The sequence below is a fragment of the Furipterus horrens genome, unplaced genomic scaffold (genome assembly GCF_987537825.1).
Source record: "Furipterus horrens unplaced genomic scaffold, mFurHor1.1.pri manual_scaffold_5, whole genome shotgun sequence".
NCBI lineage: Eukaryota > Metazoa > Chordata > Mammalia > Chiroptera > Furipteridae > Furipterus > Furipterus horrens.
The window spans coordinates 131385915-131413793 of NW_028327175.1; the positions used below are offsets into that span (position 1 = coordinate 131385915).

General features: G+C 42.6%; 1 protein-coding gene and 1 long non-coding RNA gene across 4 annotated transcripts in view; one reads left to right on the plus strand and one right to left on the minus strand.

Moving 5' to 3' along the window:
* Nucleotides 1-1860: 1860 nt before the first annotated feature.
* ZNF32 (zinc finger protein 32) lies at nt 1861-6926 on the minus strand. 3 transcript variants are annotated; one of them, XM_090277829.1, is made up of 4 exons: nt 6846-6926; nt 5342-5442; nt 4065-4204; nt 1861-2792 (listed from the first exon to the last, which is right to left on the minus strand). In XM_090277829.1, the coding sequence occupies exons 3-4, from the start codon at nt 4132-4134 to the stop codon at nt 2041-2043; spliced, it is 822 nt and encodes a 273-aa protein (XP_090133955.1). In that variant the 5' UTR covers nt 4135-4204; nt 5342-5442; nt 6846-6926; the 3' UTR covers nt 1861-2040. The 3 variants fall into 3 exon arrangements, with proteins under 3 accessions (XP_090133955.1, XP_090133956.1, XP_090133957.1); XM_090277830.1 differs by having other exon boundaries at nt 6866-6887; XM_090277831.1 differs by lacking the exons at nt 5342-5442; nt 6846-6926 and having other exon boundaries at nt 4061-4126.
* LOC150009845 (uncharacterized) overlaps nt 6688-27879 on the plus strand; it is a 61661-nt gene continuing 40469 nt past the window's right edge. Inside the window, exon 1 of the long non-coding RNA XR_016511206.1 lies at nt 6688-7044. This is a non-coding gene — a long non-coding RNA (uncharacterized LOC150009845). The remainder of the gene's footprint in view (nt 7045-27879) is intronic.

Here is a 27879-nt window from a genome sequence, read left to right on the forward strand (position 1 = left end):
TCCCTGGTACTTTGCTGCTCCTTTGCTGGAGCTTAGGGCTAGTGTTTATGAATGTTTGCTTGGGCTCTCTAAGAGAAAGCCCGAGTCTACAGCAGCCTTCAGTCTTACCCATATGGAATCCCTGCTGATTTTTCATAGCCAGAAATTGTGGGGACTCCTCTTCCTGGATCTGGTCTCTGGGCTGGGAAGTAGTGTATCAGAACACCTTGCTCTTTGGTGGGGGAAGGGTGAGACTTTACACCTGAGATATTCCTCCCAATCCTTAATCTCCACAGGTGGGTCTGGGACCACCTTGTTTCACATCTCTGCCCCTCTTGTCACTCTTGGAGTTACTTTATATTTTTAGAGGAGTTCTGTCCAGCTGGTCCATAGGTGGTTCTCAAGAGTGGTTGTTCTAAAATTTAGTTGTAATTTTAATGTGGTCATGTGAAGAGGCAAGCAGTGTTTCCACATTCTACCATTTTGACCAAAAATGCTCATTTTTAAAAATTACATAAAGATTGGGTTGGCCAAAAAGTTCATTTAGTTTATTTCTGCATGATGGCTCTAGTAATGTTTAGTTGTCTTTAACTTCATTCGAAACAATTTTGTTAAGATTGTATTATGACAGCTGTCATATCAGCATAAATTTAAAAAACATCAGAAATGGTGATTTTTGTGCAGCCATTTAAATATTGAAGATGGAAGAAGATACACATTTTTGGCGCATGGTGCTTTATTATTTCAAGAAAGGTAAAACTGCAACTGAAATGCAAAAAAGATTTGTGCAGTGTATGGAGAAGGTGCTGTGACTAATTGAATGTGTCAAAAGTGGTTTGAGAAGTTTCTTTGTACTATTGACATTGTGGTCAAATAAGTCTTGGCTGTCGGGCTCTCTTATGCATTAGAAGATGTTTGGCAACACCTATGGCCTCTACCCACTAGAAGCCAACATACTCAAAATATCCAAATCAATAGTCATTGATGAAAAATAATGTGTCTTTTATTTTATGGAAAAAAACCATATGGACTTTTTGGCCAACCCAGTATTTACAATGAAAATTTATATAGATGGCTAAGGTTAATAAAAAAGGAAATTCTCCCTCAAAACCGATTTCTTCTAATATCCTTCAAGTTTCATCCACTAGAGATAAAAAAATATATTAGTGGATTATCCTTCCAAATTTCTTCACTTGTGTGTCTGTTTATGTGTAGGAGGAAGACAATAGTATTGTTGGAGGATTGGATCTTCATTACTGACTAAGAATCTGGGCTCAGTAATAAGGACAGTTATGTCCTTTCTAGATGACCTCAACCCTGAGACACTGCTACTTTTGTCAAAAAAGGCGTGAATGGCATTTTCTCCCAGGGAGGAGTTAGTTTAATAGAGAGCATCATAATAGGTCTAGGATTCTCAAAAAATTGCAGTTTTCTGCTCCTTGGCTATAGGCAAATTATATCTATTTTAGTATTTAGGATTGAAGTAAATCACAGTACATAGACTTCAAATCTTTGCAAGCTTAAAAAGGAAACTGTTGTAAGGAAAGGCTAGAGCCTCTGCTATGGACATGAGTGATTTGTTAGACTACTGGGGACTATCATCTAGCTAATACAATGTTCAATAAGAGCATTATTAAAGTAGTTAGATTTACCTCATAATTTCTGCCCAATAGTCTTAAATGCAAAAAAGATTAATTTGAATATGTAAAGAAAAAAAACCTTCAGATTTATATAAGTTTTTAAAAAGGCTGATAGCGTCAATTAAAAATATAAAATCTGTATCTGCTATACACAGAATAATATCCGAGTGTACACTAGATTAATGGAAGTACTTTGGGAAATTAGATCAAAATAAACTGGCAGAAATGATAAACATCATGATGATGATAAACAAGACATTTATTTTTCATACTCATTTGGAAGAAAGAAAATTCAGTTTGTCCTACTCAATGATGGTCTTTCTGAGCATCTTCATTCACTCCATAGAATTGGATAGGCTGCCTGATCTCAGAAGATTTTGTACTCTTAATTCATAAAGAGAATTCCCTTTGAAGAATGTGGTTAAAGGGTGAGTCTTTGTGAGCAACTTCGCTTGTGCACAGCCAGACTTCCTCTCTGAGTGAAGCTTTTTCCACATTGGCCACATAGATATGGTGTCTCTCCTGTGTGGATTTTGCCATGCAGGATACAATTTCCCCTGGTATGGAAACTCTTCCTGCATTGTATGCATGCATATGGTTTTAGTCCTGTATGGACTCTGATGTGAACAATTAAGCTTCCTTTCTGACTGAAGGCTTTTCCACACTGATCACATCTATAGGGCTTCTCACCACTGTGAACTCTTCTATGAACAGCAAGGTTACTCTGGTTCCTGAAACTTCTCTGACAAATAGCACACTCATAGGGTTTCTGTCCAGTGTGGAGTCTTTCATGAACAGCCAGACTACCTCGTTGACTAAAGCTTTTCCCACACTCCTTACACTGATAGGGCCTCTCTCCTGTGTGTATTCGCTGGTGTGTAACAAGATTGCCTTTGGCCCTGAAGCTTTTTCCGCAATGGGTACACTCAAAGGGCTTTTGACCAGTGTGGATTCTCTCATGTAATGTTAGACTGCCCTTCTGCCTGAAGGATTTTCCACATTCCTGGCAGTCATAGACCCTCTGTCTCACTCCACGGGAATCTTCCTGTAGTGTCTTAAAATCTGGGGATTTTTGTTCCAGCTTCTCTCTCCTGAAAGAATTCTGGAAATCCCAGCTTGAGGATCCTGTGGCCTCAGAATGATCATATTTTTGGTGGGCCTCTGTCATCACATCTAGTAAGTAAAATGAGAGGGAAGTCATGTAAAATGTACCAATATGCTGAGTGAGAAGAAAAGGGAAAAAAAACACACAATGCTTTGTTGAGTGCTTATTAGGTGCCAGACATTATATAGTGAACTTTGCATAGATAATTTAATCCTGAAAACAATCTATGAGATTGCTATAAAGGAGATGAGAACATAGGGAGGTTGTCAAAGATCATGCAGTAGATAAGCTTAGGGCTGGGATTCAAACACAGGTATGCTCCACAGCAGTGTACTACCTCTACATTTTTTAAATTTAGACTCTCAAATAATTCTGAGGTAGACATAAATATCTCCAGACTCAGAAAAATTAAGAAAGCCACACAGTATCACATAGAGCCCTATATGCAAATTTTATCTGACTTCACTTAGGTGGGGATCCAGGTTGTGCAGGGCCTAAAGCTTTAAAATTGTGGAGGCACTCCATTACAAAAAAGTTATAAAAGTAGGAACAGGGCCTTGAAGAGATCAATGCAAGAGCGGAATCCTGAAACTTAGACTTCCTTAGCTTCATGAGAAATCCACTTCTGCACTAGTCTGCTTTCTTGACAGTGGAGTAAACTCCACGATGTCAGAAAATATATAGTGGAATCCTTGGTACTTTATACCTATTATGTCTCATTCCTGCTAGCCTTGAGGGTAGTTTATTGTCCTATTTTGCAGATGAAGACCCTGTAGTTCAAGGAAGTTAAATAACTTGTCTGATACTACAGATCTAGCCAGAACAACTATAGAATCTGATCCAAGGAATTTTTCCATTTAAAATTAATGTTACTTCAGTTTACTAAGTTATGGTGGCATTGAAATCAATTTGTTTGGAAGTTATTCTCAAACACTTCCTATGTAACAATTGACAGTATTTTCCAATATTGCCTTTTATCTGAGCCTTCAACTGCCCTTTAAATATGGGTCCAATTTATCACTATTAACAGTTTTCTTGGAGTCATCCTAAGGAGACTTTTTTCATTGTTCCTCTGCCTTACCCTTCTTTACTCAGTGACTGCACTGAGATTTAAAGCTGCTTATCCATTCTCTGAGAGACTACTTCAAGTTTACCACCATATTAGGATTGTCCTTTTGCTATTTCTGTTATTTCTAACTCCAGCTTTCTGGCTTTTCCTTTAACTCTCAGATATTCCTCCACCAAAGGAATATCTCCTTTGCTTCCTTAGCCTGCCAACCAGTGCTGGGGGTAGGGGCAGTGATCAACTGTCCCTGAGGACAGGAACAGGACTCACTCACTGAAAAATGCTACATTCTGGGCATATCTTCCATGACAGTCCAGCAGGGTAGCTGTTGGAAATCCAAACATGTCCACTTCTGCTGTATGACCTTAATCACCAACTCTTCATATGATGTTTCCATAGGCTATTCTTGAGCACCTGAGGAGGAAAATACCAACCAAACAAAACCAAAACAGAACAACAAAAATAGGAAAGAGCAGGAGAACTGATGGGTGAAAAGATTAAAGTCAACATGAGCTCCATTTTGGGGTATGAGTAAATGGAGGAACTCTGGATGGCCTGATGTAATGTCAGTCACCTAAAATGTAACAGCAAAATGGCCTTAGAGGTACCATGACCACACACAAATGAGCCCAGGAGGAAGCAGGAGGTGGAAAAGCAGAGAATACAAAAACACATATCTCTCTTTTCCTGCCAACCCTTAAGATAAAGGGCACTCCTATTTGTTCCTTAGCATTGGCATGTGAATAGAATCTCCCAATTCCTTCCCCATCTAACCATCTGCTATTTGGATAGCCTCCAAAGGAATTCAGAATCTTAAAAAAAAAAAAAGAAAAAAGAAATCAACATTCAGCCTTCATGATTGGTTCTACAATGGATATGGCTGTAGCTCTCCTCTCCAATTCCCCCTAAATTATAAGGAGAGAATAAGAGGTTTCATATGTTACCTTTAAACCATTCTTAGGCGGCTCCAGATCTAGACCCTTCCCTCTCCTACTTCTCAGGATATGAGAATACCAGTTCTAAATCAAGTGCTAAATACTTGTCCATACTTGGAAGACCTACTGTGGATTCCAAAACCAAACCCAAGGTATTCTAACTAGGGTGGGTAACTTGCCCAGATTATCAGTCAGTAAGGAGCTGAGGTGGAAGAAAGATTCAAATCCAAGATTTTCTGGATCCAAAGCCTATGCCTTCACACTAGACAATTCTCTAGCTCATCACTAAAGAGCTGGTGGGAATTTTTATAAAAGAGAACAGAATGGAACAGGACTTGGCATTACTTTACTACTCTTCTAGATCCTAGGAATTCTCTTGCCCTATATTATCTTTTTCTACACTTTTTCTTTGGAGTATTCTCTTTTTACTTCAGGATCCTGATTACTGCATTCTTATACTTTATATAGTCATACAGTGTATAATCTTTGTTTCCTTCTATTATGTCTCATGAAAATGCTAGCCACCATCCTGGCCAGGTGGCTCTCAGCTGGCTAGAGTGTTGTGCTTCCTGTACACCAAAAGGTTGCAGGTTCCATTCCTGGTCAGGGCACATACCTGGGTTGCAGGTTCCATCCCTGGTTGGGGCACATTCAAAAAGAAACCGATTGCTGTTTCTCTCTCACCTTGATGTTTCTCTTCTCTTCCTTCCTCTCTCTCTAAAACCAATAAACATATCCTCCAATGAGGATTAAAGAAAAAAAAAAAAAAGCTGGCTACCTGAGTTAATGAAATAGCAGTGTGATGTAACAATTTGTTTTCTTAACTGAAGCACCTGGTCTTGTCAACTGCACATTCTGCTACTTGTTGTGGTGCCTGAAGAGGCATTTAAAATTCTTATTTGGAGGACTCACCTCCAATCGGGAGTACAAGCTATAAAAAAATCCCCTATTAAGAGTGTCAGGGTGCTACAGGACATTAATTGGAAAATTCAAGGTGTTACCGCTCAACAAATGCACATCTACCAACAGTTAGTGGAAAGTATCTGGTACCTGCTGCCTGAGGTTGGACTCTGTCCCTGGGTAATTCAGCAAATAGAATTTGGTCAGAACAAGTGGGTAGAACTTATAGCTCTGCTTCTCCACATACTGTGAGCTCTTCAACAAGTAACAAACTCAACTGCATCTCAGGAACTTCCTTGATTAATAAAGGGAAATTGTCTTATTTTTCTCCCTAAATTACATGTCTGAGGAATTAATTTCCTTAAGCTTTTGGAGAAAGTGGTTTCATCATAGTAAATATTGTTTTTCCTAGCAGAAAGGTTATTTATCCTTTCGAAAAGCTCAGAATTAGGCTATGAGAGACTTGGTTCTCCACTCTCCACCCCCGCCCCCTCCCGTGACCTTGGGCAAGTAACCAAAAAGCTCTAACTCCATTTCCTCACTTAATAAATAGGTTATTAACAGTTTCATATCAAGTAGTTCTTGGGACAATAAAAGAACCAAATGTTAAGGGTCTCTGACAATACCTGTATATTTAAGGTCTAAAGTTGAGAGTTCTCAGAAGGAGAGGAGGAGACGAAGGGGTGACTTTGCCGTCTCCGGAGCCTACTGGGGGATACTTTCAGGATTAGCGGATTCTTGGAGGCGTGATTTGCTCCACACAACTGAATCCACTTTGTCCTTTCTCCCACTTACCCTCCCTAGAGAGAATACAAGCCTCCTGTCCATGTTCTGAAACCCTCACGGCTGGGCCAGTGTACACTCGTCCGCTGCCCCTGCGCGCCCCGCAATCCTCCCCCATCCCCTTCTCCCGCGATTCCAGGGCGAGGGGCCTTCCACACGCCATGCCGAACCTTCGTCGAAGGGCCCCGGCTCCTCGGAGCAGCCTCTCCCTCCCTCCTGAGCACCATCCCCTAGGCACGCCCAGCGTCCTGGCCCTCAAGCCGTCCCCCCACCCTTCCTCAGGTCCAGCTGGACCCTTCTCTGCAGCTGCAGACTTTTCCCCTCAGGGCTGGCCTCCCTCACAGCCGGCAGGCCTGCCCTGCTCCAGGCCCTCAGGGCGATGGAGGGCCCAGGGGGCCGCCTACCAGAGTGACCCTGGCTCGCCTCGGGGCACTGACCTGACAGCAGCCTCACTCACCACAGGCCCTCAAGCCCACAGGCAGACAAAGGCCAGCGCGGGCCGCGGAGTCAACTAGACTACAACTCCCAGGAGGCTCTGCATAATCCCGCCCTCCAGGTCGCGGACCTCAGCGCCCAGCTTTTCTGGAGCACTGTGGGATATGTAGTTCCTCAGGATGTCCCACCGTTCCGCCTAAGGTAAGGACTTATCTTTAGATAGAGCCAGGCGAAATGGACAGTCTAGTGAAATCCTCTGCTGAGCCAGGAACTGAGAAATACAGTGCTTTTGCAGGGTACTGTGGAAGGAAACAAAGTTTTGGGGTCAAGTTGGTTGGTAAAGCCTTGGGTGCTTAGGAGTTATGTGTAAGGGTTATATGTTGAATCACTGTGTGAAAGGCTAAGCGTCTCTATGGAAGCTAGATCTTTGGAAATGAATCCCCTATTTTACTTGCTGCATGTAAATAAAACTACCTTGTGACAACCACAGCTTAATCTTGAATAAAGCACCCAAAGCAGTTAACTCCTTGAGTTTGGTAACAAATTTGGCAACTCCATATGGGACTCAAAAAGTCTCCCTCTCTCTTGGCCTTGTGTGGATGCTTGATCAAGAAGTTGGCAGCAGCAACTCTTCTGGGGGCTTACCCAGTGGGAGGTTTTCCCTCGTTGCTGACCACCAGAATGGCTGCCTGGCCTGTGGGCCCCTGAATCTGTTTCATTCAGTGCTTCAGAAGGGAGGCTGGTAGGTCCGCCCTAGGGTCGCTTTAATTTGCGTTTTTTTCTCGTTTTGGGCAGAGGGTGTCAGAAAGGTAGTTTCAGTTCTAGTTCCTGCTTGTTTTCTGGTTGGTTGGGCAGGAACCTCAGGTAGGTCTAACTCTGGGGAGCTGAGGAATGCCTGCTGGCAAATCTAAGATAGGTGATCCCAATCCCTGGGTCGTGGAACGGTACTGTCTGTGGCCTGTTAGGAACTGGGCGCAGGGCGAGCGAGCTAGTGAAGTTTTGAAGCTTCCCTTGAGTTACTGCTTGAGCTCCTCCTCCTGTCCCCACTCCCCACAGTGTGGAAAAACTGTCTTCCACAGAACCAGTACCTGATGCCAAAAAAGGTTGGAGACCACTGATCTAAGACATCCTCAGGTCTTAATCTCTGGTCTGATTGTGTGATGGTCTGTCCTTAAGAAGTTGGATTTTGTTCTTTTTGTGGCCTTGTCTTATATGTAAATGTACTGGACTTGCAAAATGAAGCAGGTAGAATCAACCAAAGGTATGTATTTTGAGTAGCAGAAGCCAAAAGGTTTGGCTTCCTAACCTCATACTGTAGGACAAAGGTGGAAATGACACAGGAAAATAAATTGCTTTTAGTAAGTAATTTGCTGGTTCCCTGTCCATTTATCTGCAATGATGGTTTTGAGGTCACTGACTCTGGGCAAGTGCACATCCATGTATTTCCTATGTCAGAGCCCAATCAAGTTCAGAAGAGTACTGAGACCTCAGCTTATTTTCGGAGTAGCAACCTATTAGCTCCCCTTCTTTAATCCAAAGCTGTGGTGTAGCTGGAGGTGGGGCAGGTTGAGGGGAGAGAACTTGCTCTCTGCCTCCACAGGCAGAATGAGGTACTTCTAAGCTGTGTCCTGTCTTTGGGGAGTGGCTCCTCCTCAGCCTGGACACAGGGCCCTATGGCTTTGAGAGAGTGCTGACTGGTAGTGAAATGGGCTGACTGGGCAGTTGCCCTGCTGTGGAAACAAGGTGGAGCAGCCCAGTGTTTTTTCACAGCAGAGGCAGCCAGAGAAGTTTAGGAACAGAATACTGTACTGCTGAGTGTGAACTGGAAGGGAGACAGGTGCAGGGAGGCCACATCACTCAGAACCTCCTTTTTTAGCAGATTGGGTCTGAATTGTGGCAGGTGGGCTAAGCTGTTAAACCCTGTATGTAGCCTGGGCCTGTCCTCTGCTTTTCATAGTCCCACTTCTCTGGAGCATGGAGGGCCAGACTTGGGGAGGCCTTCTCAGCCCATATTTTCTCAGAGTCCAGGAGCCAGAGGACTGAGAGGAGCTGGGGCCTGTAAATGTAGTAGGAGATGACTGCTGTGTGGGCATCTGGGCCAGAGGGAAGAGGTGAGGCTGGGCAGTGTCTCATGTGAGCAGCTCCTCATGGCATGCTGACTCTCTTTACTTTCCCCTCCTGTTTGATTACAACATGTGCCCACAGCTGTTTCTTTTCCTCACTTTCAGTCCTCAGCTCCTAATGTTTTCAAACTAGGGACAATGAGTGGAGGAACCAGTCTGTGGGTTATGTAGGGCTCAGGTGATCTGTTCATCTCAAGGCTCATCACATTGCATAGTGGATTTGGTGGACAAAGAGGTATAGAATGACTGGTGGTTTCTTCCTGTATCTTGATTTTCAGGTCTTTTAGTCTTTGAGCTGCAGCTGTGTAGCTGGCTAACTAGGGGATGGTGTCTAAAAAGATGTCTGATCATAGAAGGCCTTGTGCTGGGGCCTAAACAGTGTGGCCTCACATATTTGGCCTTACCCTTCTCCTGTACACATACACACAGAGTTTGTATTCCCTGAAAGTGTCTGCTGCCATCATGGGGGTGGGGATAGAGGGGCTTTTTTGTGGTGCATCTAAGAGAGCAGATGCAGAGGGCCATGTCAGGACTTCTTCCTAAGTTGTGCTCCTCTCTAGGCCCAGGTGCCTTACAAGGTGCAGCTCTTCTTTTTTTTCCTGAATATGCTTTATTGATTATGCTGTTACAGTTGTCCCAGTTTCTTTTCCCTTTCTTCTCCTCCATACAGTGACACCCCTCCCTCCAGTTGTCCCCCCCTTAGTCCATGCCCATTGGTTGTGCATATAGTTCTTCTCAACATCTTCCTATCTACTCCACTCCCTCTTACTGTGCTTCTTAATTTATGTACCATCTCCTTCCCTTTCCCCCCCTTCCCCTTGACCTCCCCCCAAAATGTTCCCCATTCCTATAATTCTTTTCCCACTCTCGTTGCCTATTTAGTTTGCCTTTGTTTAGATTCCCTAGCTTCTGTTGTTGGTTGTTGTGATACAGTTTTCATCTTAATGTTCATAGTTTTGATCCTCTTTCTCCTAAACAAGTCCCTTTAATATTTCATATGACAGTGGTTTGGATCTGATGAACTCCTTTAGTTTTACTTTGTCCTGGAAGCACTTTCTCTGCCCTTCTATTCTGAATGGCAGCTTCGCTGGATAGAGTAATCATGGTTGTAGGTTTTTGCTTTTCATTACTTTGAATATTTCTAGCCAATCCCTTCTTGCCTGCAGTTTCTTTTGAGAAATCAGCTGATAGTCTTATTGGGACCCCTTTGTATGTAATTCTCTTCTTCTCTCTTGCTGCTTTTAAGATTCTCTTTATCCTTAATTTTTGACATTTTGATTATAATGTTTCTTGGTGTGGTTCTTCCTGGGTCCAGTTGTTCTGGAACTCTCTGTGCTTCCTGGACCTATAAGTCTATTTCCTTCCTCAAGTTAGGGAAGTTCTGCTTCATTATTTTTTCATATAATTTTTTTATTTCTAGTTCTTCTTCTTCACCTTCTGGCAACCCTATGATTCTGATGTTGGCCCGCTTATAGCAGCTGTCCCATAGGTTTCTGAACCTCTCTTCATTTTCCTCACTTTTCATTTCCTCTTTCTGTACTGGTTGACTCTTTGTTCCTTCCCTACATTCCAATTTGTTGATTTGATACCTGGTTTTCTCTCCCTCACCACTAGTTTTGTATGTGTTTTCATTCATTTAGGCAGGACTAGCCTTCATTCCTTCCCCGTCTTGTTTAAGATCTGCTGTTCGGTCTGTAAGCATTTTTATAACCAAAGCTCTGAACTGTGCTTCAGAAAGATTTCCTATATGCTGAGCCATTAGATTATATATTTGCTGGCTGGTCAGCTGCATCACCGGGATCTCTATCATGATCTGTGCCATCCTTACAGTTTTGTGTTTACCTTTGTTTCCTGGGCAGAGCTGTCACACCTTCTGCGCTACAGGGGGCTGAACCCCATGCACTCATCACTATTGGGAGACCCTTTTAACCACTCTGTTGCATTTTGTGTGGGGGCAGGGGTCCAAGATGGATTCCTGTCGTTCACTCTCCGCCGAGGGACCAGGAGCCTCCTCTATTGTCTCCACCCTCTCTGGTCCTCACAGTCTGAGGCAATGCAGGTCTGCCTTCCCTGGCATTGGAATCGCGAGCTGACAGGTTTGGTCTTTAGCCAGGTGTGCTCCAGGGGTGCTCCCCAGGCACTTCTCACCTCCCCTTAAATATGGGTGTCTGTGCTTACTGCCATCCTGCTGTCATCGCTGCAGCTGCTGCCACCGCAGCTGCTGCCACCAACACAGCTTGACCTCTTTGCCCCAGCTTCACCCCTCCTACCCATCTGGATGAGCACCACTTATTTATAACTTCATACGTTGGACTTCCATGTAGCTTTATTTTCTGGAACTTCTGGTTATTTCTCGTTTTGCAGTAGTTGTATTCCTTCTTAGTTGTGGAGGGAGATGGTGCTTGTAAGTCTAGGCCTCCATCTTGGCCGGAAGTCGCAAGGTGCAGCTCTTTACAGCCACATGGCAAGCATCAGTGTGCTTGAGAAACTAGGGTACACCTCCTGGATATTGTGTAGAACTGCCATATCTGGCATCCCTTCCCCCTCTAGGGTTACTGTTTTATCCACTTGGCTCTCCCTTTCTACCTAGTCACTTCTTGCCCTGCTCCTACCTGTCCTTCAAAGTCCTGGGCAGATCTAACAGCTTAAGTGATTCCTTAATTAAAAGTATGGTTTGGTGTCCTGGATCATATGGGAAGAGATTCAGATATGACAGCATCTTCCCCCTTCTCTACCTTGTTGGCATCTTCTTAGGGAAGGTGTCACTCTAGTCCACTTTGCTCATTAGATCCCCACCAAAGTGTGAGTTTATGAATAGAAGGGTCTCTGCCTCCTTGATTTTTCACACTTCTGCCTCACCTCTTATAATGCATGTCTCATGTTAGAGTAGTGTTCTCTTTATGTACTCTGGTTCTCAGGAATCCCAGAACCTAGGAGACCCCAAGACCTTGTCATGCAGCCAGAGAATTTCACTCCTTCAGCACTTACTCTGTCCATTTTCAGCAGGAAGCAGTTACAAATGTGTGACCCTTGTTCCTGTTCCTTTAAGAAAGAGGAGTGAAAAATCTCAGGGGAGGGGGCATTGTAAGATAGGACAAGGGTTTCGGTATCTGGGCAGTTCTTACTACATGTTATTCTTGCTAAATGTTAAAGGCTAAGTTTCTTCAGAAGACAGAGCATTGAATATAAATTCCTTCTCTCCTTTACTTGCTGCAAGTAAATAAAACTAATTTATGACCACCATGTCTTGTTCTTGAATAAAGTACCCTGAGTGGAAAATAGCTGCATGAGCAAAGACTATGTGTTCTTTAATTAGGTCTCTGAAGCAAAGAGCAAATATTTCAAACAGAGACTGTGGGAAAAAATAATTTGAAGCAACAAAGAATTTTGAGGGGCCAGGAGGAGGATACTTTGGTCTGGTGGAGAGAGATCTTCCCTTCCATTCCTTTAGCACACCAGATCAAGGTAGGTGAGGAGGCTTTGCAATTATCTGGAATTTACATGTTTGCTCCCCAACTGACAAGCTGCAGGGCTCTTGGATGGGCTTCTTACCAGGTAGGGAGCACAGAATAGGGTCAGATGTCAGGAATAGGACTATATAAAGGTTTCTTGGGAAGGTCAGGGTATAGGCCAGGTGACCCTTATCCTATTTCCTCAGAGTAAAGTGGGTATGTGGGTAAGCCTAGAAAAAAAATTGTTCTGCACATACCCAATGAATTTGGAGAGAAAATAGCATTTTTTAGATAAGAAATTAGATTTTTCTTCTTAATTGAAGATATGACTAACGCACTGAGAAATTGTAAGCCCTGAAAATCACTCAACACATGGGGCAAGAGTTTTATTTCTTGGGACTTCTTTGAAGAGCCACAAAAACACAGGCAATCAAGTCTCATGATACTGAGAGGATGAAAAGTTGTTTTTGGGCATCCATTAGATAAAGTCTCTCTAAAATGCCTTAAGCCTTTTACAAATGCACTTTTATATAATCCTGGCCTTCTCAAGAGGGAATTTGGACAGGAAAGAATGGCATTAAAAATCCTGATGGTTGAAGTGCTGTTGTCTGGAGCTTCCTGCCTTTTCCCATTGCCTTTGTTTTTCCTCATCCTGGAGCTCTCTTCTCATCAGTATACTTTTTGTGATTTCTCCATGATTTGCAGATAGCCTAAAAGAGTGGGGCACTTCGTGGAGGGAGGCAAAGGGGGAAAATTGGGACAATTGTAACAGCATAAACAATAAAACATAATTTAAAAAGAAAATAAATAAAATGTACAACTCAGATTCATAAAAGGCCCAAAAGAGTGTACAGATTGATATTTTTATACTCTTGACATTAAAAGGTTTTCTTACCCTTGGTAACACAGGAAGAAACAATAAAGAATAAGATTACCAATTCCCACAGATCCAAGACGGCAGAGGAGTAAGTGGAAGCTCACTAACCTCTTCCCAGGACCAGTCTGGATTTGCACCTTAACTGTGGAGAAATCATCTGGAATAACCAACTGAGCACTAGCTGGAGAGAAGTCTTATAACCACGGAGAGACACAAAAGGCTGCTTCATCACAATGTGACCAGTAGGAAGTGCAGACACACGAAAGGGCTGGCTGGGCTACCACGGGTGGCAGCTGAAGGGACTGAGAAGCAGCTCAGCAGCCAGGGGTTCGCCCGGAGAAAGGCATGGTCTAAATCCCCAGCTGGGCTTCCCATCCTACAGTAATAGAGCGGAAAGTAAAATAGCATCCAGCTCTGAAAAGCAAAAAGCCACAGGGTTTTTTGCAGGCCTGAAAGAAACAGCTGAAGAAAAAGAGCTCTAAAGCAGTACATATGAAAATATTTTGGCACCACTTACCTTGAGCTTGAGCAGAGGTAGGGCAGAGAGGACGAGAGACACTTGGGGAGAGTTTGGGGCAGTGGCTTTTAGGGGAGAACTGAGGGAGCGGCTGGCTGGATGACAGCGCTGACTCATTCCCCATGCTGCAGGCAGACCATTCCCCTCCAAGTGCTATCAGCCTGAGAAGAAGTAAAAGCTCCACCCACAGGAATTAATCTGCCCCACCCTGGTGTGTAAGCCTGATGGCTGATCGCAGATTGAATATATTTACAACTAAAGGCGACAGACAAAGGCAGTAGATCTCTGGTAGTCTCCAGTAGGCTGCCTAGGCCCAGACTGGTACACGATCTTACACCACCAGGGGCAGATCCAGGAAGTACAGATCAATCTAAGAAGCAGCAGCAAACAAGAAGAGCCACAAAAATGGGGACACAGAGAAACCACACCACATTGAAAGAAAAGGAGGAATCCCCGGGAAAAATGCTAAATGAAACAGAGGTGAACAAACTATTAGATATGGAATTCAAAACATGGATTTTAGGGAAGCTCAGTGAGTTCAGTGAACTTAAAGAAAACTACAAAGAACTCCAGGGAAACTACAAGGAACTTACTGAGAATGACACCAGCATGAAAAAGGACATAGAAGCTAACAATAATAGGCAGGAGGAAATGAAGAATACAATTTCTGAATTGAAGAACACAGTAGATGAAATAAAAAGCAGGCAAGAGGAAGAATAAGATTGGATCAGCATGCTGGAGGACAATGTAGAAGAAAATTCCCAGACAGTGCAAAACAATGAAAAAAGACTGAAAAGAATGAAGAGGTTTTAAGACAGCTGCAGGAAAACAATAATATCCGTATCATAGGAATATCAGAAGAAGAAGAGGAGCAAGGGATAGAAAACCTGTTGGAAAAACTAATGACAGAAAACCTCCCTAACGTGAGGAAAGAAAAAGTCATACAAGTCTAGGAATAAGAAAGGGTACCAATGAAGATGAACCCCAACAGACCCACTTCCAGACACTCATAATTGAAATGGCAACATTGAAAGACAAAGAGAGAATTGCCCTTACTTTGAAATCCGTTTTGTCTGATATGAGGACTGCTACCCCGGCTTTTTTTTCAGGTCTGTTTGCTTGGAATATTTTTTTATATCCCTGTACTTTCAGTCTGTGTAAATCTTTTGTTTTGAGGTGTGTTTCCTGTAGACAGAAAATATGTGGGTCCTGTTTTCTTATCCATTCCGTTACGCTATGTCTTTTAATTGGAGCATTTAATCCGTTTACATTTAAGGTTATTATTGACGTGTATTTATTCATTTCCCTTTGTACTTGTGTTCCTCTCCTCTTTTTTTTATTTTTATTTTTTATTTTATTTTATTTTTTAATGTATTTTATCAATTATATTGTTACAATAGTTCCAATTTTATCCCCTTTACTCCCCTCCACCCAGCATCTCCCTCCCCCAGCAATCCACCCCCAAGTCCATACCCATGGTTCGTAAAAAATAACTATTCCTCCCTCTCAAATATTAAGACCCTTTGTAATCTTGTAAAGGACAATGGGCGAAGGTCTCAAGCTCCTCTAGCTGCTTCAAGCTGGACATGGTCATCGTCCTACCTACCCTTGGGCCCAGAAATCCCTAATAATAGTGGGGGTGTGGAGCGGAGGGTGGCCTTCCCACATGGGGAAGGATCGTGCAGACTTCAGGTCAGTTGGCTGTCTCCAGACAACGGCGAGCTTGGTTTAACAGGCTGGTGTCCTTGTTGTGTTCTGGGGGCAACAGATTTGGCAAAAAGGGTTAAAAGACATCATTCAATCCATAACTACTAGATGAAAAAAGGCAGGGATTAATTTTTCAATGTTCCACATTAGGGAAAAAAAAAGAAAAAAAGGGCTTTTTTGGAGGAAGGTGTGCTAGGCTCCTCTCACCTGTCCAAAACACTTTTGCCCTTTATACTTAGTTTGGGCTGAGGGAAATAGTTTAGGTTTCCCCCCTCTCAGACCTCTGGGTCCTTTTTGTCCAAGCCATTAGGATAGAAAAGAGAAACCATTTTTAAAGTGAAGCCCACAGACCACCCCATTCTTCACCAACTCAGCCATTTAGTTCAGCCAAACCATTGATCTCAGGAGGCAGCGCTGCAGAGAGGATTAAATGAGGCTTATGTGTACAGACAATCACTCAGGTAATGCGATCATAGGCTTATGCCCTTTGAAAACAGAAAACATGTTAATTTATGTAACATAACCTACAAACAAGTCTCTAAATCTGTAAGACTGTCTTATTGGAAAGACATCCAGTTGCAAGGCACTTGACATTCTACTTGCCTGCAACTTGAATATCTTTGATGATATCACAGACATGGTTTAATTTTCAAGTGAAACCATATTTTAAATGAGAAGAAACTTTTAAGACGGTTAGCTGCCCTACTTTATAGTCTACTACTGATCATTGTGATTTTCCTTGAATAATGATTTTTCTCCCTAAGATTACCCTCGTCTTTAAAGGGACTACATTAAGTCCATTTTTAATTTATCCTGTTCATTTGCATAAACATAACAAGAGCAGCAAATGATCACTTATGATCTTTAGTTCTGCTTTGCTGGAACTTACCCAAGGAACATTTAGGGTGACCCTCAGTCTGCTTTTCAGGGCACAGAAGCTGGGCCACATATCTGGCATTCATCCTTGCCTGTACACACCTGTCCTTTCCAAGTCTTTCTGGTTTTTCATTGTGCCTTAAGGTTCCTTCTAGCCATCTTTCAGGAAAACAACCTTTGTTCCTTCCCTGGAAAGATTGCTGTGGACCGCACAACCAACCATGGTACCAAGCCTTTTATCTCGCGGGCTTTTATTACCTTTGAAAGTTATTCGCAGTTCCTCAGGGCTTTTTGTTAACAACCTGAGCCCAAGCATGTCTCCCTTAGGCTTGACATTCCAGTCAAAGACTTGGTCAAAAAAAAGAAAAAAGAGCAACCTCTATTAACAACTGGTCTTATTAGTTCTATGCAAAGAAACCTATGTCATTACTTACTTGTTTAGAATGCCAAACTCTGGAGGGATCAGATGGGGAGAAAAATATACAATGTGAAGGACAATCTTTGTCCTAATATTCACTGAACTGGCATTTCCATTCTTCATATTTTCATTTTTCCCCCCACTAAAAAATTTTTTTGGTTTTTCCATTTCAGTTGTCTCACTTTATTCCCCCTCTTGCTTCCCTGTACCCAGCCCTTCCCTTCCCCCACATTCAGTCACCACTCAATTGCCCATGTCCGTGGGTCATTTATACATGTTCTTTGACTTCACCCTTCACCTTCTTACCCACTTCTCTCCCTCCCACCACCGCCTTTGTTACTGTTAGTCTACTTCTTGTTTACATAGCTCTGGTTCAATTTTGCTCATTTGTTTGTGTTGTTCATTAGTTTCCTGTAATAGGTGACAGCATAAGGTATTTTTCTTTCATTGCCTGGCTTATTTCGCTAAGCATAATTCTCTCTAATTCCATCCATGTTGTTGCAAATGGTAGAAGTTCCTTATTTCTTTGTGCTACATAGAACTTCATTGTGTAAATGTACCACAGTTTTTTGATCCACTCATCTATAGATGGGCATTTAGGCTGTTTCCAGCACTTGGCTATTGTAAATAGTGCTGCTATGAACATTGGAGTGCATAGGTTCTTTTGAATTGGTGTTTCAGGATTTTTCGGATACAATCCTAGCAATGGAATTGCTGGTTCAAAAGGCAGTTCCATTTTTAGTTTTTTGAGGAAATTCCAAACTCTTTTCCATAGTGGCTGCACCAGACTGCATTCCCACCAGCAATGCACCAGGGTTCCCATTTCTCCGTATCCTCTCCAGCACAAGTTGTTTGTTGATTTGTTGATGATAGCCATTCTGACTGGTGTGAGGTGGTATCTCACTGTGGTTTTTATTTGCATCTCTCTGATGGCTAGTGATGTTGAGCATACTTTCATATGTCTATGGGCCCTCTGTATGTCCTCTTTGGAGAAGTGTTTGTTCAGGTCCTTTGCCCATTTTTTAATTGGGTTGTCTGTCTTCTTGGTGTTGAGTCATATGAGTTCTTTATATATTTTGGAGATCAATCCCTTGTCTGAGATGTCATTGGCGAATATATTCACATATGGTTGGTTTCCTTTCCATCTTCCTGATGTTTTCTTTAGCTGAGCAGATACTTTTTAGTTTGATATAGTCCTATTTGTTTATTCTTTCCTTTATTTCCCTTGCCTTAAGAGATATATCAGTGAAAATGTTGCTGCGTGGGATATCTGAAATTTTCCTGCCTATTTTTTCCTCTAGGACTTTTATGGTATCATGCCTTACATTTAAGTCTTTGATCCATTTTCAGTTTATTCTGGGTATGGTGTAAGTTGGTGGTCTAGTTTCATTTTTTTTGCATGTCCCTGTCCAGTTTTCCCAACACCATTTATTGAAGAGGCTCTTTTCACTCCATTTGATGTTCTTCCCCCTTTGACAAATATTAGTTGACCATATGAACCTGGGTTTATTTCTGGGCTTTCTATTCTGTTCCATTGATCTATATGTCTGTTTTTATGCCAGTCCCAGACTGTTTTGATTACCGTGGCCTTGTAGTATAGTTTGATATCAGGTATTGTGATTCCTCCTACTGTGTTCTTCCTCAAAATTGCTTTTGCTATTCGGGGTCTTTTTTGGTTCCATATAAATTTTTGAAGTATTTGTTCTAGGTCTGTCAAATACGTTGCTGGTATTTTAATAGGGATTGCATTGAATCTATAAATTGCTTTGGGTAGTATGGATATTTTAATGATGTTGATTCTTCCCATCCATGAGCATGGTATATACTTCCATTTATTTGTATCTTCTTTAATTTCTTTCTTCAGTGTTATGTAGTTTTCTGAGTACAGGTCTTTTACCTCCTTGGTTAAGTTTATTCCTAGGTATTTTATTTTTCTTGTTGCTATGGTAAATTGAATTTTTCTTTCAGTTTCTATCTCTGAGTTTTTATTGTTGGTGTATAAAAATACCTTTGATTTCTTAATATTGACTTTGTATCCTGCTATTTTGCCGAATTTACTTATTAGGTTGAGTAGTTTTTTTGTGGAGTCTATAGGGTTTTCTATGTACACTATCATGTCATCTCCAAATAATGACAGTTTTACTTCCTCTTTTCCAATTTGGATGCCTTTTATTTCTCTTTCTTGTCTGATTGCTGTTGCTAGAACTTCCAGGACTATGTTGAATAGGAGTGGGGAGAGCGAACATCCTTGTCTTGTTCCTGATCTCAGGGGGGATGCTCTCAGTTTTTGCCCATTGAGTATGATGTTGGCTTCAGGTTTCTCGTATATGGCTTTTATTATGTTGAGGTATGCTCCATGTATTCCCATTTGGCTGAGAGTTTTTTATCATAAATGGGTGTTGTACTTTATCAAATGCTTTTTCTGCATCTGTTGATATGATAATGTGATTTTTGTCTTTCATTTTGTTTATGTGGTGTATTATGTTTATTGATTTGCGAATATTAAACCATCCTTGTATCTCTGGGATGAATCCCACTTGATCGTGGTGTATGATCTTTCTAATGTGTTGCTGGATCTGGTTTGCCAATATTTTATTGAGGATTTTAGCATCTATGTTCATCAGCGATATTGGCCTGTAGTTTTCTTTCTTTGTTGTTTCTTGACCTGGTTTTGGAATTAGGGATATACTGGCTTCATAGAATGAGTTTGGGAGTCTTCCCTCTTCTTGTATCTTTTGGAATAGTCTGAGGAGGATAGGAGTTAGTTCTTTCCTAAATGTTTTGTAGAATTCACTTGTGAAGCCATCCCGTCCAGGGCTTTTGTGTGCTGGGAGTTTTTTGATTACTGCTTCAATTTCACTAGCTGTTATTGGTCTATTCAGACTTTCTGCTTCTTCTTGATTCAGTTTGGGAAGACTATAGGTTTCCAGGAATTTGTCCATTTCCTCTAGGTTGTCAAATTTCTTGCCATACAGTTGTTTGTAATAATTTCTTACAATCCTTTGTATTTCTGTGGTATCAGTTGTGATTTCTCCTGTTTTGTTTCTGATTTCATTTCTCTGGGTCCTCTCTCTTTTTTTCTCGATTAACCTGGTTACTGGCTTGTCAATTTTGTTTATCTGTTCAAAGAACCAGCTTCTACTTTTGTTTATCTTTTGAATTGTTAGTTTAGTCTCTATGTCATTTAATTGTGCTCTGATCTTGATGATTTCCTTCCTTCTACTTGATCTGGGCTTTGCTTGCTGTTCTTCCTCTAGTTCTTGTAGCTGTAGGGTTAAATTTTTTATTAGAGATTCTTCTAGCTTTTTTAGGCAGGCCTGTATTGCTATGAACTTTCCTCTTAGGACTGCTTTCGCTGTATCCCATAGGTTTTGGGTTGTTGTGTGTTCATTATCATTAGTTTCCAGAAACTTTTTGATTTCTTCCTTGATTTCATTGTTAACACATTCATTATTTAACAGCATGTTATTCATTCTCCATGAGTTTGAATGTTTTTGAGTTTTTTCCTTGAGTTTGATTTCCAATTTTAAGCCATTGTGATCTGAGAAGATGCTTGATATAATTTCAATTTTCTTGAATTTGTTAAGGCTTGTTTTGTGTCCCACCACGTGGTCTATCTTTGAAAATGTCCCATGTGCATTTGAGAAGAATGTATATTTTGCTTCTTTGGGGTGAAAACTTCTATATATATCGACTAAGTCCATTTGATCTACAGTGTTGTTCAGTGCCTCAATATCTTTGGTATTTCTTTGTTTCGAAGATCTGTCCACTGTTGACAATGGGGTGTTAAAGTCCCCTACGATGAGTGTGTTGCTGTCTATATCTGTCTTGGAGTCTTTCAAAATTTTTCTTATATATTTGGGTGCTCCTAAGTTGGGTGCATATATATATATATATATATATATATATATATATATATATATATATATGGGTTATATCTTCTTGATAGATTTTTCCCTTAAGTATTACGAAATGCCCTTTTTTGTCTCTTTTTTTGTTGACTTTGTTATGAAATCTGTTTTGTCTGATATAAGTACTGCTACGCCGGCTTTTTTTTCATGTCCATTTGCTTGAAATACTTTTTTCCATCCCTTTACTTTCAGTCTGTGTAGATCTTTTGTTCTAAGGTGGGTCTCTTGTAGACAGCATATATGTGGGTCATTCTTTCTAATCCATTCAGCTACCCTATGACTTTTAATTGGAGCGTTTAATCCATTTACATTTAAGGTTATTACCGATAAGTACTTATTCATTGTCATTTTTCCCCTTCGTACTCGTGTTCTTCTCTGTCTCTCTCTGTTTCTTTCTCTTCTTAAAGCAGATCCTTTAGCATCTCTTGCATTGATGGTTTGGTGGAGATGTATTCTTTTAGCTTTCTTTTATCTTCGAAGCTCCTTATTTCACCCACCATTTTGAATGAGGGCTTTGCTGGTATAATATTCTAGGTTGTAGGCCTTTGTTTTTCATTGCTTGGAATATTTTTTGCCATTCCCTTCTGGCTTGTAGTGTTTCTGCTGAGAAATCTGCTGATAGCCTTATTGGAGCTCCCTTGTATGTTATTAGTTGTTTCTCTCTTGCTGCTTTTAGGATTCTCTTTGTCTTGGAATGTTGCCATTTTAATTTGATGTGTCTTGAGGTGGACCTGTTGGGTTTCATCTTCATTGGGACCCTCTGTGCTTCCTGGACTTGCGTGACTCTTTCGTCATGTTAGGGAAGTTTTCTGTGATTAGTTTTTCAAAGAGGTTTTCTATCCCTTGCTCTTCTTCTTCTCCTTCTGGAATTCCTATGTTACGGATATTATTACGTTTCATGTTGTCCTGCAGCTGTCTTAGAACCTCTTCAGTCTTGGTCAGTCTTTTTTCATTTTGTTACATTGTCTGGGAGTTTTTGCGTACGTTGTCCTCTGGGTCGCTGATCCGATCTTCTGCTTCCTCTAGCCTGCTTTTAATTCCTTCTACTGTGTTCTTCAATTCAGAGATCGTATTCTTCATTTCCTCCCGGGTCTTATTGATAGCTTCTATGTCCTTTTTCATGCTCGTGTAATTCTCTGTAAGTTCCTTGTAGTTTTTCTGGAGTTCCTTGTAGTTTCCCTGGAGTTCTTTGTAGTTTCCGCTGAGCTCATTCAGCTTCTCAATAATCCATGTTTTGAATTCTGTATCTGATATTTTGCTCCCCTCTATTTCATTTAGCACTCTCTCTGGGGATTCTACCATTCTTTTTGATTGGGGGTTGTTTCTCTGTCTCCCCATTTTTGTGATTCCTATTGTTTTTTGGTGTTTCTTAGAATGATCTGCACTTCCTGGATCTGCATCTGGTAGCATCAGATCATGTACCAGACTGGCCCTAGACCGCCTATTGGAGACTTCCAGGGTTCTACTGCCTTTGTCTGTCTTCTTTAGTTGTTAATCTACTCAATCTGTTATTAGCAGTCTGGCTTAAGGACTGTTGGTGTGGCAGCTTAATTCCTGTAGGCAGGGCTTTTATTTCCCCTTAGGTTGACACCACTTGGAGGGGAATGGTCTGTCTGCTGTACTGGGGCTGAGTCAGCACTGGCTGGTCTTGGTAGGAGGTTGGTGTAGCTTCCACTTACTCCTCCGCCATCTTGAATCTCCGTCTGTGTTGTCCTTGATGTTATTTGTTTAATCTGTCTGGTTGTATTTTAGTTACTCTTTAGTGGATATTTTTCTCTGATTAGTTGATTGAGAGTCACTCTGCCCACCTTGTCTTGAGATCTTTTGTGGAGGTGCTGCTAAAACATAATCACACAACCCAGGCAAGAAACCCACACCCTCCAATATCTCCCCAATCTACAATCTAACTATAGGTTGCAAATGAGCCCGTATAATATACTTGTGGAGATATTGTGACTCTTATTTTGTAGAAGAAACAGATAGGAGTTGTTTTAAATGAAGGAAGGGTAATTTTTGAGCTGGAAGTTGATAGAGTAATAATATTAGCAATTGGGATCAAGGTTGTGTAAGACAGCAATTAGCATTTATACTGTATGTTTGAAAAGGAGGAGAGGGTTACAGTGTAGAGTGAGAAAGTGGCAGTGTATAGTATTAGGATTATATAATCAGTATATGCTATAAGTTTAGCATGGAAGGGAGGATAGACACAACAGACATCCAGGCAGACAGACAGCCAGAAATTGAAGCAGAGGGCTGAGGAGGTTAGAAGGTAAGAAACAGATGGAGAAAGAATTTTTCAAGAAAGAATTTTTCAATAGCAGAGTAGAAAATAGCAAGACAGGAAGAGAGAGAGGAAAGAGAGAGAGAAGGTAGAAAAGGGTAGAAGGGAGAACGAAAGAAGAAGGGGAGGGAGAAGAGGGGGGACTGGATTAAAATTTCTTAAAAACTATACATTATAAAAAAAGATTAGGAGATTAAAACATGATATAATATTGCAAGATAGAGAGAAAGAGAGAATATATAGAGAGAGGAATAAGAGATGGGAAAGCAAGAGGATTGGGAAGGGAAAGAACACGGAGGAGGGAAGGAAATCAAGAGGAAGAGGAGATATTAGGGAGGGAAAGATTGAAATTGAAGAGTTGACAAAAGATAGGATGAAGGAGAGAAATACAAGAGGGAGAGAAAGAAGTGAGGGGATTGGGTGGAAATAGAGAAAGGTTAAGGGGAGGGTGAAGGGGGAGGGGAATAGATTAGGATTAAAATTTAAATATTAAAAGATTAGAATATAAAGTGGAATAGGGAGAGAGAAAGAAAGAGAGAGAGAATATTTATAGGGATAGAAGGAAAATAAGGGCAAGGGAGGAAAGAAAAACGAATGTAGACTGAAGGGGGACAAAATAAAGAAAGAAATTTATTAAAATTGAAAGTGCTTAGTGCAGAGAAAGGAGAGAGAAAGGAAACGGAGGGAGGATGAGGATAAGGGGGAAGGAAGGGGATTAGAAGAAGGGAATAGGAAGGAAAGGGAGAGAACTTAAAATTAAAAAATTAACAAAGAATAGGATGCAGGGGAGACATGCTAAGGGGAGAGAAGGGAGGGAAGTGGAGGGGAGAAAAGGAGAGAGAATAAGAAAGGAGGGGAGGGGCAGTTAGAGAGAGAGTGAGAAATAAAAGAATGAGAGGATTTTAACTCAATTCAACTTTTAGGCACAGTCTCTGGGTATTTTTGGTTTGTTTTTTGTTTTTCCTTCCTTCCTTCCTGAGTCCGCCCCTATTCAAAATTCCATGGGTTTCAAATCTTTTCCGGTTGGTTGGCTGGCTGTGGGAGGGTCCTCCTTGATTCTGGGATTGCTAGTCTTTTATTCATGGGCCTACCGCTGCTCTTCTGTGAGCTGCATTTAGTTGTCCCCTCCTGTGGCACCCTCAGCCCTCCTCAGGCTTGTCCAGCTACTCCTTCTCCCTGTTGGTCCAGCCTGTGCCTGCCAGCAGTCCTCACCCTGCCTCCAGTAGTGTCTCTATTCCCAGGCTACAGCTTCTGCTTTCTTCCCTGTCTATATGCCTGCGCACCCTACCTCTCTCCCTGTCTTAAGACCGTCCTTTTGTTCTGCAGGACTCTGGCATAGTCGGTCAAAGCGCCGGGCCCAGTGGCACCTTTCTGCCCAGGACCTCTCCCCTAGTCTGGAGCTCTGCAGTGGTTTTCCTGTGTGCACTCTTCTCCTTGCCCCAAAACTGCCTCTATTCTGAGCTACAGCTTCCGCTGGATTCCCTGTCTATAGGCCTGCGCACTCTCTCTTCCCGCCCTAGCACCGTACCTTTGTTCTGCAGGATTCTAGTGTGGTCAGTCAGTGCAGCACTCTCCTACCCAGGAGCTCTCCTCCAGTCTGGAGCTCCACAGCAGCCTTTCCCTGCGGGCCCTTCTCCCCGCCCTAAAACCATGTCCACTCCAGAACCACCGCCTTCGCTCTCTTCCCTACTTACACGTCCTGCGTGTCCTATTTCTCTCCTAGCCCCAAACCCTCCTTTTGTTCTGTGGGATTCTAGGGCGATTTCTCAGAGTGCCGGGGGCATGCACTGCTCTCCTGCTCAGGAGTTCTCCCCCGGTCCGGAGTTCCGCAGCGGCTTTTCTGTGCAGCCCGTCTACTTGCCCCAAAACTGTCCCTTTGTTCTGTAGGGCCGTAGCGTAAGTGCTGCGCGCGCCCGGAATGCCGAGCTTTCGGTCTTGGGTTGCAGCTGAGGAGGTTTCCCTCTAGACTCAGATCACATAGTTTCTCCCAGTCCTGGTTGTTCAGTGTTCTCTCACTCCTCTGGCTTTTTCAGCCAAATCCTCTCCCTAACTCCCTACAAGAATTCACTTATCAGTGTGCCCCTAGCAGGGGGAGCCTCCAAGCAGCTCTTGGCTAGTGAGCTCTCCGCCTTGGTACTGCAGACTCACCGGGTCCCGGAATGACTCAGCCTGCAGTCCGTGGTAAACCCCTCCACCTCCCTCCACGCTGCTCCCATGCTCTCCTCCCTGTTCACGGTATGAGAGATCCACACTCACTCAGTCACTCCTCTCCGCATTCGTTCCTGGAGTTTCTCCTTAACAGGAGTGAGCTGAGAACACTGCCCCTACTCCGCCGCCATCTTCCCCTCCTCCTCCTCTTTTTTTTTTTTTTTTTCTTTTTTCTTAGAACACTCCCTTTAGTATCTCTTGCAATGCTGGTTTGCTGGAGATGTGTTCTTTTAGTCTTACTTTGTCTGAGAAACTCCTTATTTCACCTTCTATTTTGAATGAGAGCCTTGCTGGGTAAAGTATTCTTGGTTGTAGGCCTTTGTTTTTCATTGCTTGAAATATTTTTGACCATTCCCTTCTGGCTTGTAATGTTTCTGTTGAGAAATCAGTTGATAGCCTTATCGGAGCTCACTTGTATGTTATTTGCTGTTTCTCTCTTGCTGCTTTTAGGATTCTCTTTTTGTCTTGGAATGTTGCCATTTTAATTATGATGTGCCTTGGAGTGGGTTTTGGGGGGTTCCTCTTCATTGGAACTCTCTGTGCTTCCTGGACTTGCATAACTTTTTCTCTCATCAGGTTTGGAAAATTTTCTGTCAGTATTTCTCCTATCAGTTTATCTGTTCTTTGTTCTTCTGATCCCTCTTTAATTCCGATTACTCTTATATTGTTTTTCCTTATGCTATCCTGTAACTCCCTTAGCTCTTCTTCGTATTTTTTTAATCTTTTTTCATTTTGCTGTATCATCTGAGAATTTTTTCCTACATCATCTTCTAACTCACTAATATGATTCTCTGCTTCGTTTAGTCTGCTTTTGACTGATTCTATTGTGCTTTTCAGTTCAGAGATTGCATTCTTCATTTCTTCCTTGTTCTTGTTGATAGTTTCTATGTCTTTTTTTATGCTGGTGTAGTTCTCTGCAAGTTCACTGTAATGTTCTTGGAGCTGTTGGTAACTTCCTTGGAGGCTGTCATAGTTGTTGTTAAGGTTGTCGAATATATTGAGCTTCTTCACCACCATTGTTTTGAATTCTGTGTCTGACATTTGGGTTATGTCTATTTCATCTACCTCTCTTTCTGGGGATTCCTCTTTTCTTTTCATTGAGAGGTTGTTTCTGCGTCTCACCATGTTGGATTCTTCTTGTTTGTTTTTGTTATTTGGATTTGTCTGCTTTGCCTTCCCACCTTTGTGGTATGAGATTCTTTATAGTAGATCTGGGAGTTTCAGTGGTGCAGTCTCTTTGATCTCCTGAGCCTGATGTTCTTGGGGTACCTTTTATATCGTTTGTTTATGCTGTCTGGTTATATTTCAGATGTTTTTTTGTTAGGATCTTCCTTCTGGGTAGTTGATTTAGAGTCACTCTATCCACTTTATCTTGAATTCTTTTGTGGAGATGTCAGTTCAGCCTTTGTGTGTTGTCTTGTTTTCCTGTATCCACAGCTGGTCTAATGAGGTGGGTAAGAGGTTCCTGTTCCTTGCAGCAGTGGACCCCTGCACGGCACATTCCTTCAGTGCCTGTTGGAGCTAGCCAAGATGTCTTTGCAGGCACGCCTGTGAGCGGGTAAGGTGGCCCGAGAGCTTGCCTCAGGCCTGTCATGTAGCACTCCGGGAGTTTCCCAAGGTGGCCAGGGAGCTAGCCTCAGGCCTGCCGCACTGTGCTCCAGGAGTTGGTCTCTCGCCTGCCAGTGCTAGGCCCCAGACACTCGTGCACAGTGGAAGTGAGCAATTGGTGCCTATTGATGTCGGTGAGGTGTTTTTGTGCTTGCGCCCCGTGCTAGCCCAAGGCGGCCAGGGAGCTAGCCTCAGGCCTTCCACCTCTCCGGGAGTTGGTCTCTCACCTCTTAGGGTGGGGCCCTGAACACTTGTGCTCAGTAGAAGTGAGTGCCTGTGAGTCGCTGCTGCCTGCTGTTCTGGCGCCACAGCCGCCCACCGTTCCGCACCCGCCTGGACAGGCACGAGCAGAGCCTGATCTGAGTAAATGCTTTGCGCTCCGGCCTTGCACTCGAGCCTGGCATCCATTGGAGTTGGCCAGGGGCAACTGCGCACAGTCTTTCGCGTAACCAGTGGGCAGTCCCTGCACCCGTTGGGGCACTGATCTTATGTCTGTTGGGGTGTGTCCGAGGGGCACCTGGACTCGCGGCCCTGTGCTCCTGGTCCAATGAATGAGGGGACTTCCCTATGCGCACCGCGACCCAAGGGGTGGGTTGGGGAGTGGGCGAGCGCACTTCTGCGCCTGCGCTCCTCAAGAATGTCCTATCACCCCCAAACATTCCCCCCCTCTTTGCAGTTCACAAGAGAAAAATACAAAGGAAAAATTACGATTTCACTTGCTCAGCAGTATGCTGTCTCCCGTCTTTCAGCGCCAATGCCGGCTGGTCGAGTCCTGTCTCTGCCAGTGGGTAGAGATCCACTTTCCTCCTGACTCCCCTCTGGGGAAGCCTGTGGTCGCCAAAAAGCCTTTGTGTCCTTTCAGCCACAGCTCGGGCAACCACCCCAGTCAGGAATCCCATTTCGTCCCTTTTTCTTCCACTATCCTCACTAAAGAGGTTGTTCCCAGATGGTTTTTCTCTAATCCAGCAGTGCCAAGGCTTGACTCCTGCCAGTGTCCAGCTGCTCACTGAGATGTTCTGTCTGCAATTAGTCCAAACTACAGATGGATCTCGGGAGCC